Here is a 15,009-nt window from a genome sequence, read left to right on the forward strand (position 1 = left end):
AACAGAAAACAGGGTTACAGGGCATCATTCACTTGAAACTGTTCTGAAAACAACAGTCTTTACTTTTGCTCCAGTTTATATTCCCCCACTTTTTGAAGTCTAAGGATAGCAGTAATCTTTTCCATTGAGCAATTTAAACTCATTATATTGATAAGCAGTGACTGGGGGACTCCCTCTGAGCCAACATTGTGTAATAGTTGTTTTACTTCATCTTTGTTGCTTTCCAAGGTGCAAAAGTAAAAAGAGAATTCGGGTCCAGAATCTTCTCAGCTCTCCCCCTCACTCTCTCTGTCTGTTGCTCCAGAGCGTGAAGCTGCAGTCAGGGATTTGTAGTGTTTGTTTTTTAATTCGTCACACCATCTCTGGGTCTGTAGCCTCACAGCAGAGCTGCTAACTGATGACTTGTTTTTGTTCATGACAAAAAAAAAAACGTTCCTGTTGCTAAAACAAAGCTCAAGACTTCATGTGCAGCAGGGAAACAAAGTGAGGAATACTTGTGAAATATGAAGTTGTGCAACTCAATAGTGTGGAAACTTTGTCTCCCCCTGCTGGACAGTAAGAGCATTTACACAAACACGGTTAATAATTAAGTATTCATCATGTTAATGTTTCCTCTCTGTCACTTCAGAAACTTTTCTAGGACACCTCAGAAATATCTCTGCCATCTTTCTGTGGCTAAACTTTCCTTCCAGAAAACCACATAACGTCACCACAGACACCAGATTTAAGACTCAAACACTCTTGTAGCTTTAGTGTGGGATGTTTAAGAGTTAATGACCTTTTCATTATAAAAATGGCCGACAAGAGGGGTTAAAGTGCAAAAACAGGACTGCTATAAAACACATTTAGATCACTGCTAGAGAGATGCAGGCTGCTGTGTGGACATAAAAGCAACAAATCCTCACCTTTGTAAGGCTCATAAGTATCAGGTCTCTCTCTACAACTACCCTTTGTTAGAGTAGCCTTCAGATCAAATGAACAGATACTGACCTACAGTATAAACTTATAGTAGCTGACTGTATCATAAGCTGAGACAATCAACATAAATTGTGCCTATGGAGTGATATTTCAGTAAGTTATGGTTCCAGCACACTCATCCTGTGCATGGATATTAGAGGAGCGCTGCAGTTTAGACTCAGTGTAAATGTTTACGGACCTGTTTAGATAAACTTGTGTTTGTGATGGATGTGAGTATGAATGTTGAATGTGAAGGTAAACTCAAAGTAAGTGCCTCCTCCTCCTCCTCCTCCTCTTGCTCCTGCTCCTCTGGCTTTATTTGCTCCATATGGTGTTTGACATGGTACCCAGGAAGGGGGAGAAAAAAGCGGTGTGTGGGCGGAGGAAAAGCCTAGTATTTTGTCCGTCCTGAAATTTGATTCAGAAGTTCAGGATCCTGGAAGACAAAAAGCAAACGGAGGGGGTGGGAAGAAAGGCAAAGAAAGACGGAGAAGAGGAAACTCACCTAAATACTCTGCAGCCTCCGACTAAAGTAAGTTCATTTATATGGGTCCTGTTTGTGATTTAAATAAACGCGCAGGCAGATGTCTTTTAGTCACATTTGTGTCTGAAATGTTAAACCCGCTTTAATTGCTGCTGAATGGCCAAAAATGTGAGATTTCTGAATGACTTTACGCGCAGCTTCATGTGAGCGCGTTTTTTTTTTGCTCCTTTGATTTATTTATCAATACATACGGCGTTTGCTGCAGCTCACTCTGATCCAGGCAGGACCAGACTTTAGTTGCTTTGTTGAGGAGGAATTGTGTAAAGTTTGTGTGTGAGAGAGTTGCTCAGCAGCGGGAGGGGAGAAGCTTATTTTTCAGTGCAGGCACGTTGGCCCCCCTCCCTCCTTACGCGCGTTTCCACATCCATGCTGCCAGCTCCGATAACCGCCGAGATTTATTCCCCTCCGACCTAAAACCCCGACGCCTCCTAATTGCGCTCTATACATGGTAAAAGTCCTCATTTGTTTGGAGAGAGGTCGTCGCCGTGGAGGTTTGCGTGCCGACTCTGCGCCACGTTTGGATCTGCGCCAAAAAAAAAAAAAATACCCAGAAGAAAATGCTCCAAATTCAATCTGCAGATGTTAATGAAGACCCAGAAACGGTTCGGATACTGAGACAAGTCAGGAATACAAAGGTATTCCAAAATGAAAGACCATGCCCTTCATTTTTGTACTTATATATAAATAGAAAAAAAATATTTGGGGCTTCTTTCATGTCTGAAAATGGGACCAGAAGTGAAAAATCTTGGATAATTTGACCCCTTCAGGATTCTAAAATATCTTTAAAAGAAAAACCAAAACCTCATAAAATTCTGGGAGATACTTCAAGAAGGAAGAAATACAGAATGAGATTAAATTTAACCAACTATCCCTTAGATATTCAAATTTATTTTTACTTTACTTACATGAACAGTGGTAATGTGTCGTTTATATTCTCTGTACTTCAGTTCCACACTTTCAGTCCATGTCTGCTGTAAAACCTGCAGCAGAAATGTCTGTTTTAGTTAGTAAGTCGTGTGACAACATTTCACACTTTCACTATGTTTGTTGTGCATTCAGCTGGAAACTGGTGCCATCTTAGCTTAGTTTAGCTTAGCATCACAAGTCGAAACAGTGGAGTTAGCTTGGTTTATACAAAACAAACACAAACATGCTAATTGTTTCCAGGATTTATGTCAAATTATGCTAAGATTAGCCATCTCTTAGCTTAGCATTTAATGGGCCAATGAAACAGACTTGAAACAGACTCAGACTTTTCAGCTTGCATGTTGGTTATCTGTGCAGCATCTTTAGGATGCAGGACTATAAAGGCTGAGTGTTGAACAGATTAAATATGATTTTAATGATGACAGACCTGCTGAGACAGTGTTACCTCGCAGAGGAAGATAAATGTTGACATCCTGTCACTGATGATTGTTCTGTGACTCATAACTCATGAATTTCCTTCATCCTGGTAAAAATTCAGTTTCCTCACAAAATGTAATCAGTTCCCATGAAGTAGGATGAAGGTTTTTAGTGTTCACAGAGGGAGACAACCTGCAAAATAAGATACAAAAAGTGCAATTAAAAAATCTAACATGTGTAAAATCTGTCATTGATTCTGGTTTCCGTCTGCTCCCCTCAGGCTGTGTGACTATGAGCACCTCGGGGCTTCAGGCCACTAACCGGCAGAACGTGAAGGAACTTGACAGCATGAAGGAGTCCATCAGTGACATCATCAACCAGCTCCAGGACATCGACCCAGCCAGGCTGTCCTTCTCCCCCTTCCTGGACCTGGACACTCAGATCTCCTTGGCTCCTGTGTCAGACAGCCCCGAGTCCTCGGTGGAGGAGCTGCACTCATCCTCCCACTCCGTCTCCGGCTCCCAGCGCTCGTTGGAACCACCAGCAGCAGCAGCCGATCAGCCAAGGAGTGAGTTTTTACTGCTGCTTTTTTACTCGGTCTGTCGGAGCTCCAGGATTCTGAGGAGAGGCCAGAGCAAATTAGCAAAGCCTAAAGTTGAGGCTGAGTCCAGACTGAATCCAAAGGGAGTTAAGACAGAGTCAGGGCTGATTAAAGCCAAGCACACAAGGACACACTTCTCTCCAGCTCTTTGTAACAGTGATTAAGGGGCTATTATTGTAAACATACATGATATAGGGCCTTTAATTGGAATAATCAGGGTTTAGTGGTAGTTTGTACTGCAGATATATGACAACAGTAGCTAGAATTTGAGTTTATGTACATTATCATGAGCTGTAGTAACAGCCAGGGTTTAATGTCTCTTTGAGGAGAAATGATCTTGTGCAATAGGAGTTTTAAGGACATATATATTATGATTCTACAGAAGAACAACTTCTATTTGTTTAGCTTGATACAGGGATGTAAATGTAATTTAGAAGAAACAAAGTCGAGAGTCCAAGAACTGCCGTCCTGTTGGAGTCAGTCTCCATCTGTAATGTGAAGTGGGCGAATGTTTGTGCAAATATTCCTGGTAGCTCCTGATGTTTAATGGTTGTTGTTACGACAGCCGGCAGCAACACAGGGTCTGGATATTTTTACCTTTTGGTTCAAAACATTCTCCAGATCTGGAGCTTTACTTTCAGTTGTCAGGGGCTGATGTTGATCTTCTGGCTCCTTCCCTGCACACTGGAAGCTGTGAAAGGCTTTAAAGGAAGTTAATCATTGATTGTTCTTAATAAAAATAGAAAGATGAATCATTGTTTTATCATCAGCTCACAGGACACAGCTGCTCACCTTTGTGCTGACAGCTCATCCTCATGATCAATGAATCCTGCTGGAGATACTGATCATAAATATGGATTAATGCACATTTATTCATTTTAATGAAGGAAAATGTCACTTTTGTGGCTCATTTATTTGTCTTCAGTAGTTTTTGGATGACTATGGAGGATTAAATTACATTAAGCTGTTAGTAAACAGCCAATACCTGTAAGCAGAACCCACTTGTTACTGGTTTTGGTCACTAAATCAAGCTTCTAAGAATCCTCCTGGACACCCCTCTAACAGATACTGCTTGGTGGAAATAAATGATTGATTAGAGTCAGCTCTTGATTGTGTCTGGTTGTGGATTCTGTATTAAAATGTGGTATTTGTTCAAACAGGCTCTGCTCATTGCCACCAGCAGCCCCGCGTTGTCCTCCCAGAGGAGCCTCGAGCAGATCAGAGACAGGAGGGGGAGCTGGATCAAACTCTTTCCAGTCCCATCATCACAGCGCACAATTTGGACGGCACCACGGAAAACTGCATCGGCCCTCCAACCCCGGCCTCTCAGGGAGACATTCCCAACGGCACAGACACACCGAGATGGAGTCCAGAATCCACCAATCTGGACTGCACTGTAGACGAGGGCCGGCCTCTGATAGGCCCCCCTCCAGAGAGCGTAGAGCTGGCTGTGTGGAGCTCAGAGGGGCTGGGAGAGACTTGCATGGCCGCAGAGGAGGCTTCTGATCGTGGACGATGCTGCTGCCACTGCTGCCAGTGTACATGCTGTCACAGCGGCAGAGTTCCTGCTTTCTTCTCAGTCCTGGCCTCTCTCCTGTGTGCAGCTGGAATCCTCTATGCACTCTATTTCTATGTCCCCATTAGACCCCCTGACTGCCCTGACATAACCAGCCGCATCGTTTTCACCTTCTGCTGCTGCGTGGTGGCCGCTGTCCCCATCCTGCTCGGTACGCTTCACACACCTGCACGCTGACATTCAAAAACAGCCTCAAATGAAAGATAAAGATTAAGAGAGGATTTGGTTTGTCTGCCTGTCTCGTCTCGGAATGTTTCAGTGTCTCCTGTCCCCTTTAATTTCATGCGCTCTCAACCTCAATGCTGCAGACGTTTCTCCCCGGGCCTCTGGAGAGGAGCATAATTTCCTTCTCCTTCACATAGCTTTAAATGGAAACTACAATAAGAGGTTGGCGGCGTCACTCGTCTCGGAGGCTGTGGCCTAATTGTATCAGAACATTTTAATCACTTCCCAACCTGGGTGAACTGAATGGGAGGGCAGGTGGCAAAAACATCCAAACTAAACCCAGCACAGACCATTTTCCTCTCTCCTATTTGTCAAGCTGGTGACAGTGAGACGTATTTGCATGTGGGCCATTGGGCTGCCTGTATTCAAATGAAGAAATTATAAAAACAAAGTGAGCTGTCAGACAAGTGGGGAGTTGTTTGTGGAAAGATGGCCCAGATTCAAGATGCTAACTGACTTATTGCTCCTTTATCCTCCGCAGCGATGCTCATGAGTGCAGCGTGCCAGTTCTGCAGCGGCTCCTTCGATCTGCACGACTCGTTTCCCAGAAGACGGGCGGTTCAGCAGCTGTTTGTCACTTCGTCCTTGGAGCAGTTACTCCTGTATGTCCTCAACCTCACCGTCATGGCTGCTTTGCTGCCTCAAGAGCAGCTGAAGTTGGTGCCTATATTGGTTGCCATGTTCATATTGGGAAGGTGAGGCTCATGATGTCAGACCTTTTCTGTCTTTTACCATAGACAAGCTTTTGACTACCAGTAAGAACAATGTCCACTTCCTCTTCTGAGGACAAAGGTGCCAGTCCTCTCAGTCCTCTCTTCATGAGCAGAGTCAGGACACTTCATCCTCTTTGTACCATGAAAATCTGTTCACAGCTTCCAGGAGTTATTTCAGTCTGAACTGACAGACCGACACTGACATCCATAGCCACACCGCTAACATGGCTAAAAACGAACACAACCACTGTCATTAACAAAGCCAGAGAGAAGTTTTGGCAGCATGTTGTAGAGCAGCAAAGAGTTCAGGCTGTGACACACGTAGAGATGAACCCGGCTCCACTCCTCCATCAGCTCAGTTTGCTGCTGAGCCGCTGTGGTTCAGGTCCAGTGTCGTCTCAAATATCACACCTGCTGAAAAATAATCTTAGGAATTAGTAAAATCTGAATATTTTAGACCTCCCAAAGAGCCATTTAAGTCTGATTATGTAAACTTTAGTTTAAGGATTGACACAGCAGCTTCAGATTGATGTCCATTTGGGGGCAAAAATATAAAAACCCTGACTTTCACACATCCAGCAACATTGTGATTCACTTCTGTTTGTGGCCATGTGAAGTCTCCTCAGCTGTTTTTGGTCTCCAGCCACTCTTGAGTTAAATACCTGCATGTACAGCTGATAAATGCTCCACTACTGTGATCGTGTACAGTCGGTCTGTCAGCCAAAAAAAACAACAATGAAACATAAACAGTAAAATTGTGGGCCGACAAAACAAAGCAGCTGCTTCGTTTATGAAACAGATTTCCTGAAAATCAGTCTGACTAAAGCGCTTACTCAGAAGGCTGTGAGTGTTTATCACAGAGGTTTGAACTCCATCTGATTTCCTGTTTTAGTGTTTGTTTTTCTCTGATCCTCCACAGGCTTGTTTACTGGGTCAGCCTGAACACGTGCAGCTCCTGGCGAGGCTTTGGCTCTGGCCTGACCGTCTTCCCGCTCCTCGCCATGGTGGCTCTCAATCTGTTCCTCATGTACATCCACAATCTTAAAGAGCCACTTTTTGGCTCTCAGGACCTCTTCTATAATCAGGTCACCCCCTCTTCTTCCTGGTCAGGGGAAACATCACAGAACCCAAGTGGCAAACCAGACATCCTACCCACAGACATCCTGGACACTCAGTGAGGAGGCGAGCTGAGCTTTCTTCTCTAAGAGGAGGCCATCTTTCCAAAAATAGGCCATTCCTGTGGTCTGCACTTCAGCACAGCTACACGCTGCCACTATAACCTCCAACTCTGTGACGGCTTAACTTGTGTTTTCGCTCCTCCTTTTTTATGTGGATTCATGCTTATTATGTGAAATGCCAAAGCTCAGCCTGCTAGTGGCCGAGGACGCCTTTGAACAATGCTGTAAAAAAAACATTTGTCCATTTAAGCTATTCCAGCGCCTGTATTTAATGTTTTGAACTCTAAGTACTTAAAAGCTTTGCTATATATGTATATGGCTGAATTGGTTTGATGTTAAAAACACAAGCAAAGCAGCTACAGTTGTGAAACTTTATTATACTTTCCACTGTCCAAAACGTTTGTACATGATGATGGCAGAATAAAAGCTGTTTGTAAAAACGTCGTCCTGTTGAGCTCTTGTTTTCTTTTGCTTTGACGGAGCAGTTATTCCTGGAGAAACTGCAGCAGTGTGTGTTTTCAGTGCCGGCACTGTCATTATGTGATAACACGCTCTCCATCTCCACCCTGCTGGCGTCCTCGCTGCCGTCTGATGACCACGCTCGGTTTGTGGCATCAAAAAAGCGGCCAGAACAAAAACAGAATAAGAGGCAAAGAGAGATTAATGAGCAATCCAGATTACTATAATTAAAAAATAAGATTTATAATCTGAAAGTATTTATAATCGAAAATTTAAATTTACAGTTTATGGTCAGCTGGGATAAAATGTTTTTTAACTCAAATCTTTATCACTATAATACAGATTAAACAAAAAAAGGAAAAATTAAGTAGCTCAGAAACTAAAGGGAAATTTAAGAACTTGAAGCGAGGCAGCTGGACTTGTAGAGTTTCTTGAGTAGAGTATTTTGAAACATTTCACTGCTCCTCCAAGCAGCTTCAACGTCCTCAAAGAAAGGGGACACATTCGAGGACATTAATGTTCACATTTTGGACAGAGCGGACAGGTGGTTTGAAAGAGGAGTCAAGGAAGCCAATTAATGTTGTAAAACATTGTAAAACCCTTCCCTTAACACAGGTGGTGGACTCGCAGCATCACGCAGTGATCCCCAAGACATTTCACACCAGGTCAGAAAAACAATGGATCATCACCCAATCCCACCACCAGCCCTGCTTGGAGAAGCAGCGAAACATCTTTAAGAAAACTCTATGTTTCTAAGCCCATCTGCCTCACTTCAACCTGTTGAATGAATGTGACCTGGATGACTGAGAATCTTCATCAACATCTAAAGGAAAACAGACCATTGTGCAAAAATAGTGCTGCGGCCATTCTGAGATGTTGAGATGATTAATATATTTAATTATTTATTTAATATTAGAGATGTAAAGTTTGTGGTTTGAATTGAATAATTTGAAACTAAACAGCTAGAATGCAAAAATAAGTTGGCAATGTAAATAAACTGACAATACTTGTTGCTCAGTAGCTTCTGCAGTGTTGTTGTTCATGTGCTTGAACAGTTTTGTGTCCCAGGGCATTCTCGTGTGCAGCAAAGAAACAGATGGCATTAGAGGCAGATTTCTAATCTCACCTGGAAGATTAAACTAATATATCTGTCATGACAGCACATTCAGAATGCAGCTCAACCAGTAGAGCCAGGCTGCTGCTCCAGACTGATTATCTGGGTCACAGAGTCCTAAAACTGAAAGCACAAAAACACTTCTAATATGGAACTCCAATGGATTCTCACTATCCAAAACTTTTGACTACGTATGTAAGATTAATCACAGATTCAGAACAAATAAATAAACACTTATAAATTTAGAATTTTCCACAACAGCATAACTGAGACTTAATGACACGCAGAACCTGAGGTTTGAAGGATGATCTATGTTTTTACAGATATTTCTGAAATAAAACAGAAGCAAACAATCAACTTTTGTAATTAATGTCTTAATATCTATCCTAAAAAATATAATTCAGTAAACAACTTTACTGAAAAAACTCCCAAATTCTGTATTTATTATTTTAATCTCAAAAACGCATCGAAACATCTTCTTTTTGTTTTGTTAGACTGAGGAGAACTTTTGGAGGAAGTTTTACATTTGGTTTGTTTTATTTATTTTTACTTTATATCTAAAATAATCAGCTTCTATCATTGTAACCCTCATTTTAAATATATGACCTTAATTTAAATTTAAGTAACGTGGCAGTAGCGCCCTCAGCTGGTCGAGCTCAAATAGACACCGGAAGCAGTTTGACGTAACCAGAATCCCAAAGATGGCGGCGTTGGTGGGTAAGTGATGTTTTGGTTAATAAGACACACGTTTTAAATGAACATGACTATTGTTGCAGGCGTGTGGTGCACATATTGTTTAGAATGGAGAATAGGAAATTGTGCCGCTTCGTGTTTTGAGTGTTTCTGGAATCGAAATCGTTCATTTAAGGGACTGCGGACACTGACCTTGCGCCGTCTGCGTTAGCATAGTGGCTAAGCAGGTTAGCTAACTGCTATACCTCAGCTTTATTATAAGCGGCGGTCACAATCAAACTTATCAGTAATACAGGTGACATTTAAACTACTCAGCATATCTGTGGTGACTGTACATTTCCATTGTCGTGTTAATTGTTGGTGGACTAAACGAGATGCGTCGTTAAACTCGGATGTGTGTCAACAGCTAAGCACAGATTATCAAACCAAACTTTCCATGAACACTTAGCCAGTTAAAGTTTTCATCTGCAGGTGCCATCATAATGCCATACTATGATTTAAGCGCTCTTTAAAATCATGAAGAGATTATCTATAACTCAAAACAAACATTGCAATACTTATAATATGTCTGTACATTGTTAAAATGTTAGCTTCATCGCCCACGTTTGGATACAATATCTAGTTGACATCTGAAGGATTATCTGCATGTCGTTTTTCTTATCTAAATTAGCAATTGTCAATATTTTAAATAGTTTGTTAATAAGGCTGAACCATTTGATTTATGTTGCTCATGTAGGCACATTTTGAGCTGAATAACTGGCCGGTAACATCCTCAACAATCCAGAAACAACATTTACACATACAAAACCTCTGTGAAATATAGCTATTATACTGAGTTTCTTCAGCTTGTGTAATCCTTTTTTAACAGCACCTCGCCTGGCCATGTTTGGCTCCTTTTCAACAAGGTAAGAACACTAATCCTGTTCCTTGTTTTGAGACCCATTTAAACAGCAGCCGCTGCTCTGTTATGCACTACAGGAGTTTATTTTTGTACTTCAGATAACACATTTTCCCTCTAAATCTTTAACCCGTTTCTTCTGTAAACCTTTCATAGTATGAGGTCAGGTTGCCTCCAGTTGAAGATACTAACAGAGTGAATAATCAGCATCGAAAATCAAAGGCTAAAATATTTTCTGTTGATCCTTCAGATTTGTGTTTTTTAGCAGCATGGGTGTTCGACTTGCCTCCTGTTGATAGGACTGTTACCTTAATCCTTTAAAGCATCATCAACTTTAGCAGGCTCAGACGAATTCAGCTTCAACCTCATGGAAATCTGTCCATCTGTCCTTAATACACATTATTATAAAATAATTACATTCTTTAGAACTACTGCTGTCTTTTATAACTGACTTAATATAGATTTCTGTGAACATAATTTCATTCTTCCATCATCATTTATTTTCTTACTGCTCTCTCTCCACCTGACAGGCCTATTTCAGTTTTTATTCTTCAACAGAAGGGTCTGCACAGCAGTGCTAAGAGTGAGAATACCAGCAGAAGGTGAGTTTATGAGAGACACTCTGTTCGCAGTAGACCAACAGTAAACACTGTGCACTTGTTAAAGCTCTGCTCTTCTCCCTCCTTCTGTTCCCTACAGCGTGGTGCCAGTCAGAGAGAAGAGTACGGCAGTTGCAGCTGCCAAACCAGCATCTGTAGCCAGCAGCAAGGCAGAGTATGTTGTCACCAAGCTGGACGATCTGGTTAACTGGGCACGCAGGGTGAGTTGACGAGACCCTGATGGCTGTGGCAGTATTGATGTGTGTGTGTGTTTAGGCCTTTTCTCTTTTGTCCAAATGTGAATTCAGATCACACAGTTGAAAAATAAAACTCCACATGTGGCATGACTCCACTATTACCTGTGTGACTGTTATGTCTCCCATCTGAAATGTCATCAGAGGTGTGACCTCGTTTCTGCAGTATCTGTTGCACACACATATTGTTACATTGTCCTTTGTTTTAGTGAGTACTCTTAAGCTGTTTGAGCCAAATGCTGAATCAGTGATCTGTACCACAGTGGACTCTTATGTTCATTGTTTTGTTTCTCCCCTAGAGCTCTCTGTGGCCGATGACCTTTGGCCTGGCCTGCTGTGCTGTAGAGATGATGCACATGGCGGCGCCCCGTTATGACATGGACCGCTTTGGAGTTGTGTTCAGAGCGAGTCCACGACAGGCTGATGTCATGATTGTGGCAGGAACTCTGACCAATAAGATGGCTCCAGCTCTGCGTAAGGTAAGAAGAGGGACAGCGCCGATGCAGCTGCAGTATCATATTCATCATTATATTGCATTCAAGTGCAGTTCAACTGATGATGCTCCTTTTTAGTTAAGTGGAATGGAAAGAAAATTATTAAAAAAGGGAGTTTATGCACAGCTTGCACACAATGTCGGCTCTGTCAGTCCTGCATGTTTGAGAACAGTATATCTGTGTAAACGCTGGCCGGATTATAACCAGCCTGTCGGTGGATTGGTAGACTGGCAGGAATCTTCCCCCCAGCTGGATCTACAGATTAGTTGTTAGTCAGACATTATATAACAATGACTGAACTGCTTCTTCCATCCAACAGGTGTACGACCAGATGCCTGAGCCCAGATACGTCATTTCTATGGGAAGGTAGGTTAAGAGATTTCCTCCAAGCTTTTTGTCTCAACTTGGAAAAGACAGATCAAGATTTTTTGGTCCTTTAATACTTTATAGCTCTAATACCAGATCACATTCGTGTTGAAAGTACAGAACCTTTTGATTGCAAACGTTATAAGATTTCAAATACATAATTTATTCTAAGAAATCACTCGAGAGCAAACTGAGACTGACCAAACTGGTACTTGAAAACAGGTCTGATGTAACTGACTGTAATGACTGTAATTACAACCTTGAGGATCGTCTCCGGGTATTTATAGTTTTATTAATGATGGTGGCATCATAATTTTTCTTTTTAAGCTGTGCAAACGGAGGAGGCTACTACCACTACTCATATGCTGTTGTCAGAGGCTGTGACCGAATTGTTCCAGTGGACATTTATGTTCCAGGTAGGCTTTACTGCACATTAAATAAATAAAAAAAAAATAGTTATGGTTTCACATTGTTGTCTGTTAGTCCTCTGAAGGTAATACAGTCTGTGGAGACACACTTATGCGCAGCACTCCAACATGCCAACATGTATCTCCCCTTGGTGAGAAACGTAAGGCTAGGTTGAATTCTAATGTTTTTAATCAAATTAAAAAATTATAAGAGATAAGATATAAGATAATCCTTTAGCAGTCCCCCGGAGGGGAAATTCACAGTGTTACAGCAGCAACAGCACACGTAAGAAGAAAAAAAAATAATATAGAAAATAGATAAATAGAATGAACACAAGGTGAATGAATGCTTGATTAAATACCAGAATAAAGTGACTTGAGTACTAAACTGTTATTGCACATTATGATCTGGTATGGTGAAGATTAACGCAAGGTGAATGAATGTTTGATTAATTAACAGAATAAAGTGACTAACAGAATAATAACAGAATAAAGTGACTTCCGTACTGAACTGCACATTATGATCTGGTATGGTGAAGATACAGTTTACATTATATACATAAGAGCTGTAAAAAATAAAGTTATTGCACTACATGACCAAGTTATTATACAGGAGGTAGTGTAGCTTAGCTAGGAGTGGATATATATATATATATATACATACATATGTACACACACGTATACACATAAGCTACTGTGAGCAGGCCTGATCGTACAGTCTGACGGCAGCAGGTAGGAAGGACCTGCGGTAGCGCTCCTTCACACAGGGTGGATGGAACAGCCTGTCACTGAAGGAGCTGCTCAGTGATGTGACAGTGCTGTGCATGGGGTGGAGAGGAAGCTGGTTGATGCAGCAAGCCTGCAAGTGACATTCCACAATATGACACCCCATAGAAGACTCTGTTTTACAGAGAAAAGGCAAACAAAAGTAGCCTTGCATATTAAGTAGTTATTCCACTAAGAGGCAGCAAAGAGTTGCAACAGATAGACATGCATCTTTATCCTTACATGGTAACACTTAGTGAAGCCTCACAAGCACTGGCTGACACAAACGTGGCTCTTATGTTTGTGGTTTTCTGAAAACTATGATGCAGTTGTCTGGCCACTTTTTTTTGTTTTTGTGAAGAGTGGAAAAGTTTAAAGATACCCAGAATTCATGGCAAATTGGACATATGTCAGTGTGTTTCATATTCAGGAAAAGCAGTAATAAGTGGCCTTGGTAGTCCTAGTTACAGCTGTGAACTGCTTTTAACTTCAGTAGATACTACACAGGATGATATGTCATTTATTGCTCATCAGATGATCCATAATGTTTCCTCTGTCCTCAGGTTGTCCTCCCACAGCAGAAGCTCTTCTCTACGGGACTCTACAGCTACAGAAGAAAATCAAGCGAGAGAAGAAGATAAAGATCTGGTATAGGAAGTGAATGTGTGCTCTGTATGTGTGTATCTGTAAGTGTTCAATCTCTGGTCTCATTTGGAGCAATGCTCCTCTTCCACATAGAGCTGCAGGAACTACCTTTAACGCAATTGTTATTTATGCACAGCTGCATATGTTCAACCAGAAACCACTTGGTTCATCTTTTCTGCTTTAGATCAGTGTTAATATTCTGCTTGTGAAGAAAAATCCATCTTTATTTCAGTAGCCATATACAAAGTACTTGTCATGTATGCACCTCTCAATCATTCATAAACCTAAAATATGAGTAATGCTACAATTTTATGTACAATAAACTGGGCTTACATGAAAATGTGAACATCAGTTGTGTCATGTTTGTTGCCGAGCCACCAGGTGGCTCCTGTGATCTACTGCTCTGACCTTCACTGGCCTCTGTGGACACTCAGCGGTGGTTAAAGGCAGACTGCATTTTTATCGTGTTCAACTGTGACATCACAATCTCTTTAAACAACAAAATCGCAATGCAAAGGTGTCAGCTGCAGTCTTTCGTTTCAGCTGCAACGTAATCTGCACACATAATTACTGTGAACTGGCTGATTGTGTGCAGAGATTCTTTCCTGCACTTCCACAGAACGACGGGTTCAGTCTTGTTTGCTGAGAGACATTAAATTTATCCTGATTGGTTCAAGTGCAAAAACGTTAATGCTTAAATATGAACATGAGTTTGTATTCAAAATAAAATGTTATGCTGCAGATCCCTCAGCCACAAACGGGTGACTAAGTGATCTCAGTAGGTCTGCAGGGTGTCAATCATTCAGATGTTTTCATTATTATCTAAAAAAAAAATATAAATGTTCAAGGAGGCAACTTTATGTACCCACAGAGATATTTAGATTGTGCACGACCCAACTGAATCCTTTTTACTTTGATTCAAAGTAAGTGCTGACTAATTGACTAATTAATTCCGCCTCAGTGGCCTCTTTTGTTTTGTTTTTTTGCCACTTTACATTTACCAACTTCTTAAAATATGAGTCCTGATTCAGAGCTGAGGTCTGCCAGCTGCTGTGGTTTCCCACCTGACCGCAGTCTGCTGTTGTTGCATCACCCTTGCATCTAATGATTAATGTGTCCTCACCAGGTGGTAACTTATTCCCACGTGTTCAGATAACATGCACACTTATCTCCGTCT

The 15,009-nt window shown here is 41.5% G+C and overlaps 2 protein-coding genes across 2 annotated transcripts; both read left to right on the forward strand.

The window, feature by feature from the left end:
- The first annotated feature begins 1,303 nt into the window (after window positions 1–1,303).
- On the forward strand, window positions 1,304–7,582 carry LOC114434704 (uncharacterized). The gene is made up of 5 exons (XM_028404053.1): window positions 1,304–1,489; window positions 3,126–3,413; window positions 4,607–5,173; window positions 5,729–5,942; window positions 6,880–7,582. The coding sequence occupies exons 2-5, from the start codon at window positions 3,137–3,139 to the stop codon at window positions 7,136–7,138; spliced, it is 1,317 nt and encodes a 438-aa protein (XP_028259854.1). The 5' UTR covers window positions 1,304–1,489; window positions 3,126–3,136; the 3' UTR covers window positions 7,139–7,582.
- Window positions 7,583–9,370: 1,788 nt separating this feature from the next.
- On the forward strand, window positions 9,371–14,178 carry ndufs7 (NADH:ubiquinone oxidoreductase core subunit S7). Its single transcript, XM_028404063.1, has 8 exons — window positions 9,371–9,428; window positions 10,273–10,309; window positions 10,833–10,904; window positions 11,002–11,122; window positions 11,455–11,634; window positions 11,969–12,015; window positions 12,343–12,431; window positions 13,751–14,178. The coding sequence occupies exons 1-8, from the start codon at window positions 9,413–9,415 to the stop codon at window positions 13,846–13,848; spliced, it is 660 nt and encodes a 219-aa protein (XP_028259864.1). The 5' UTR covers window positions 9,371–9,412; the 3' UTR covers window positions 13,849–14,178.
- Window positions 14,179–15,009: the final 831 nt, after the last annotated feature.

The sequence above is a fragment of the Parambassis ranga genome, chromosome 4 (assembly GCF_900634625.1).
Source record: "Parambassis ranga chromosome 4, fParRan2.1, whole genome shotgun sequence".
Taxonomy (NCBI): Eukaryota; Metazoa; Chordata; class Actinopteri; family Ambassidae; genus Parambassis; species Parambassis ranga.

Excerpts from the sequence above, each read along its gene's own strand:
- LOC114434704 (XM_028404053.1), top strand. The coding sequence starts at position 3,137 with ATGAGCACCTCGGGGCTTCAGGCCACTAACCGGCAGAACGTGAAGGAA. Across the intron at positions 5,174-5,728 it reads CGCTGTCCCCATCCTGCTCG|CGATGCTCATGAGTGCAGCG; the intron begins GTACGCTTCACA and ends TATCCTCCGCAG. Across the intron at positions 5,943-6,879 it reads GCCATGTTCATATTGGGAAG|GCTTGTTTACTGGGTCAGCC; the intron begins GTGAGGCTCATG and ends GATCCTCCACAG.
- ndufs7 (XM_028404063.1), top strand. Across the intron at positions 10,905-11,001 it reads AGTGAGAATACCAGCAGAAG|CGTGGTGCCAGTCAGAGAGA; the intron begins GTGAGTTTATGA and ends TGTTCCCTACAG. Across the intron at positions 11,123-11,454 it reads TGGTTAACTGGGCACGCAGG|AGCTCTCTGTGGCCGATGAC; the intron begins GTGAGTTGACGA and ends TTTCTCCCCTAG.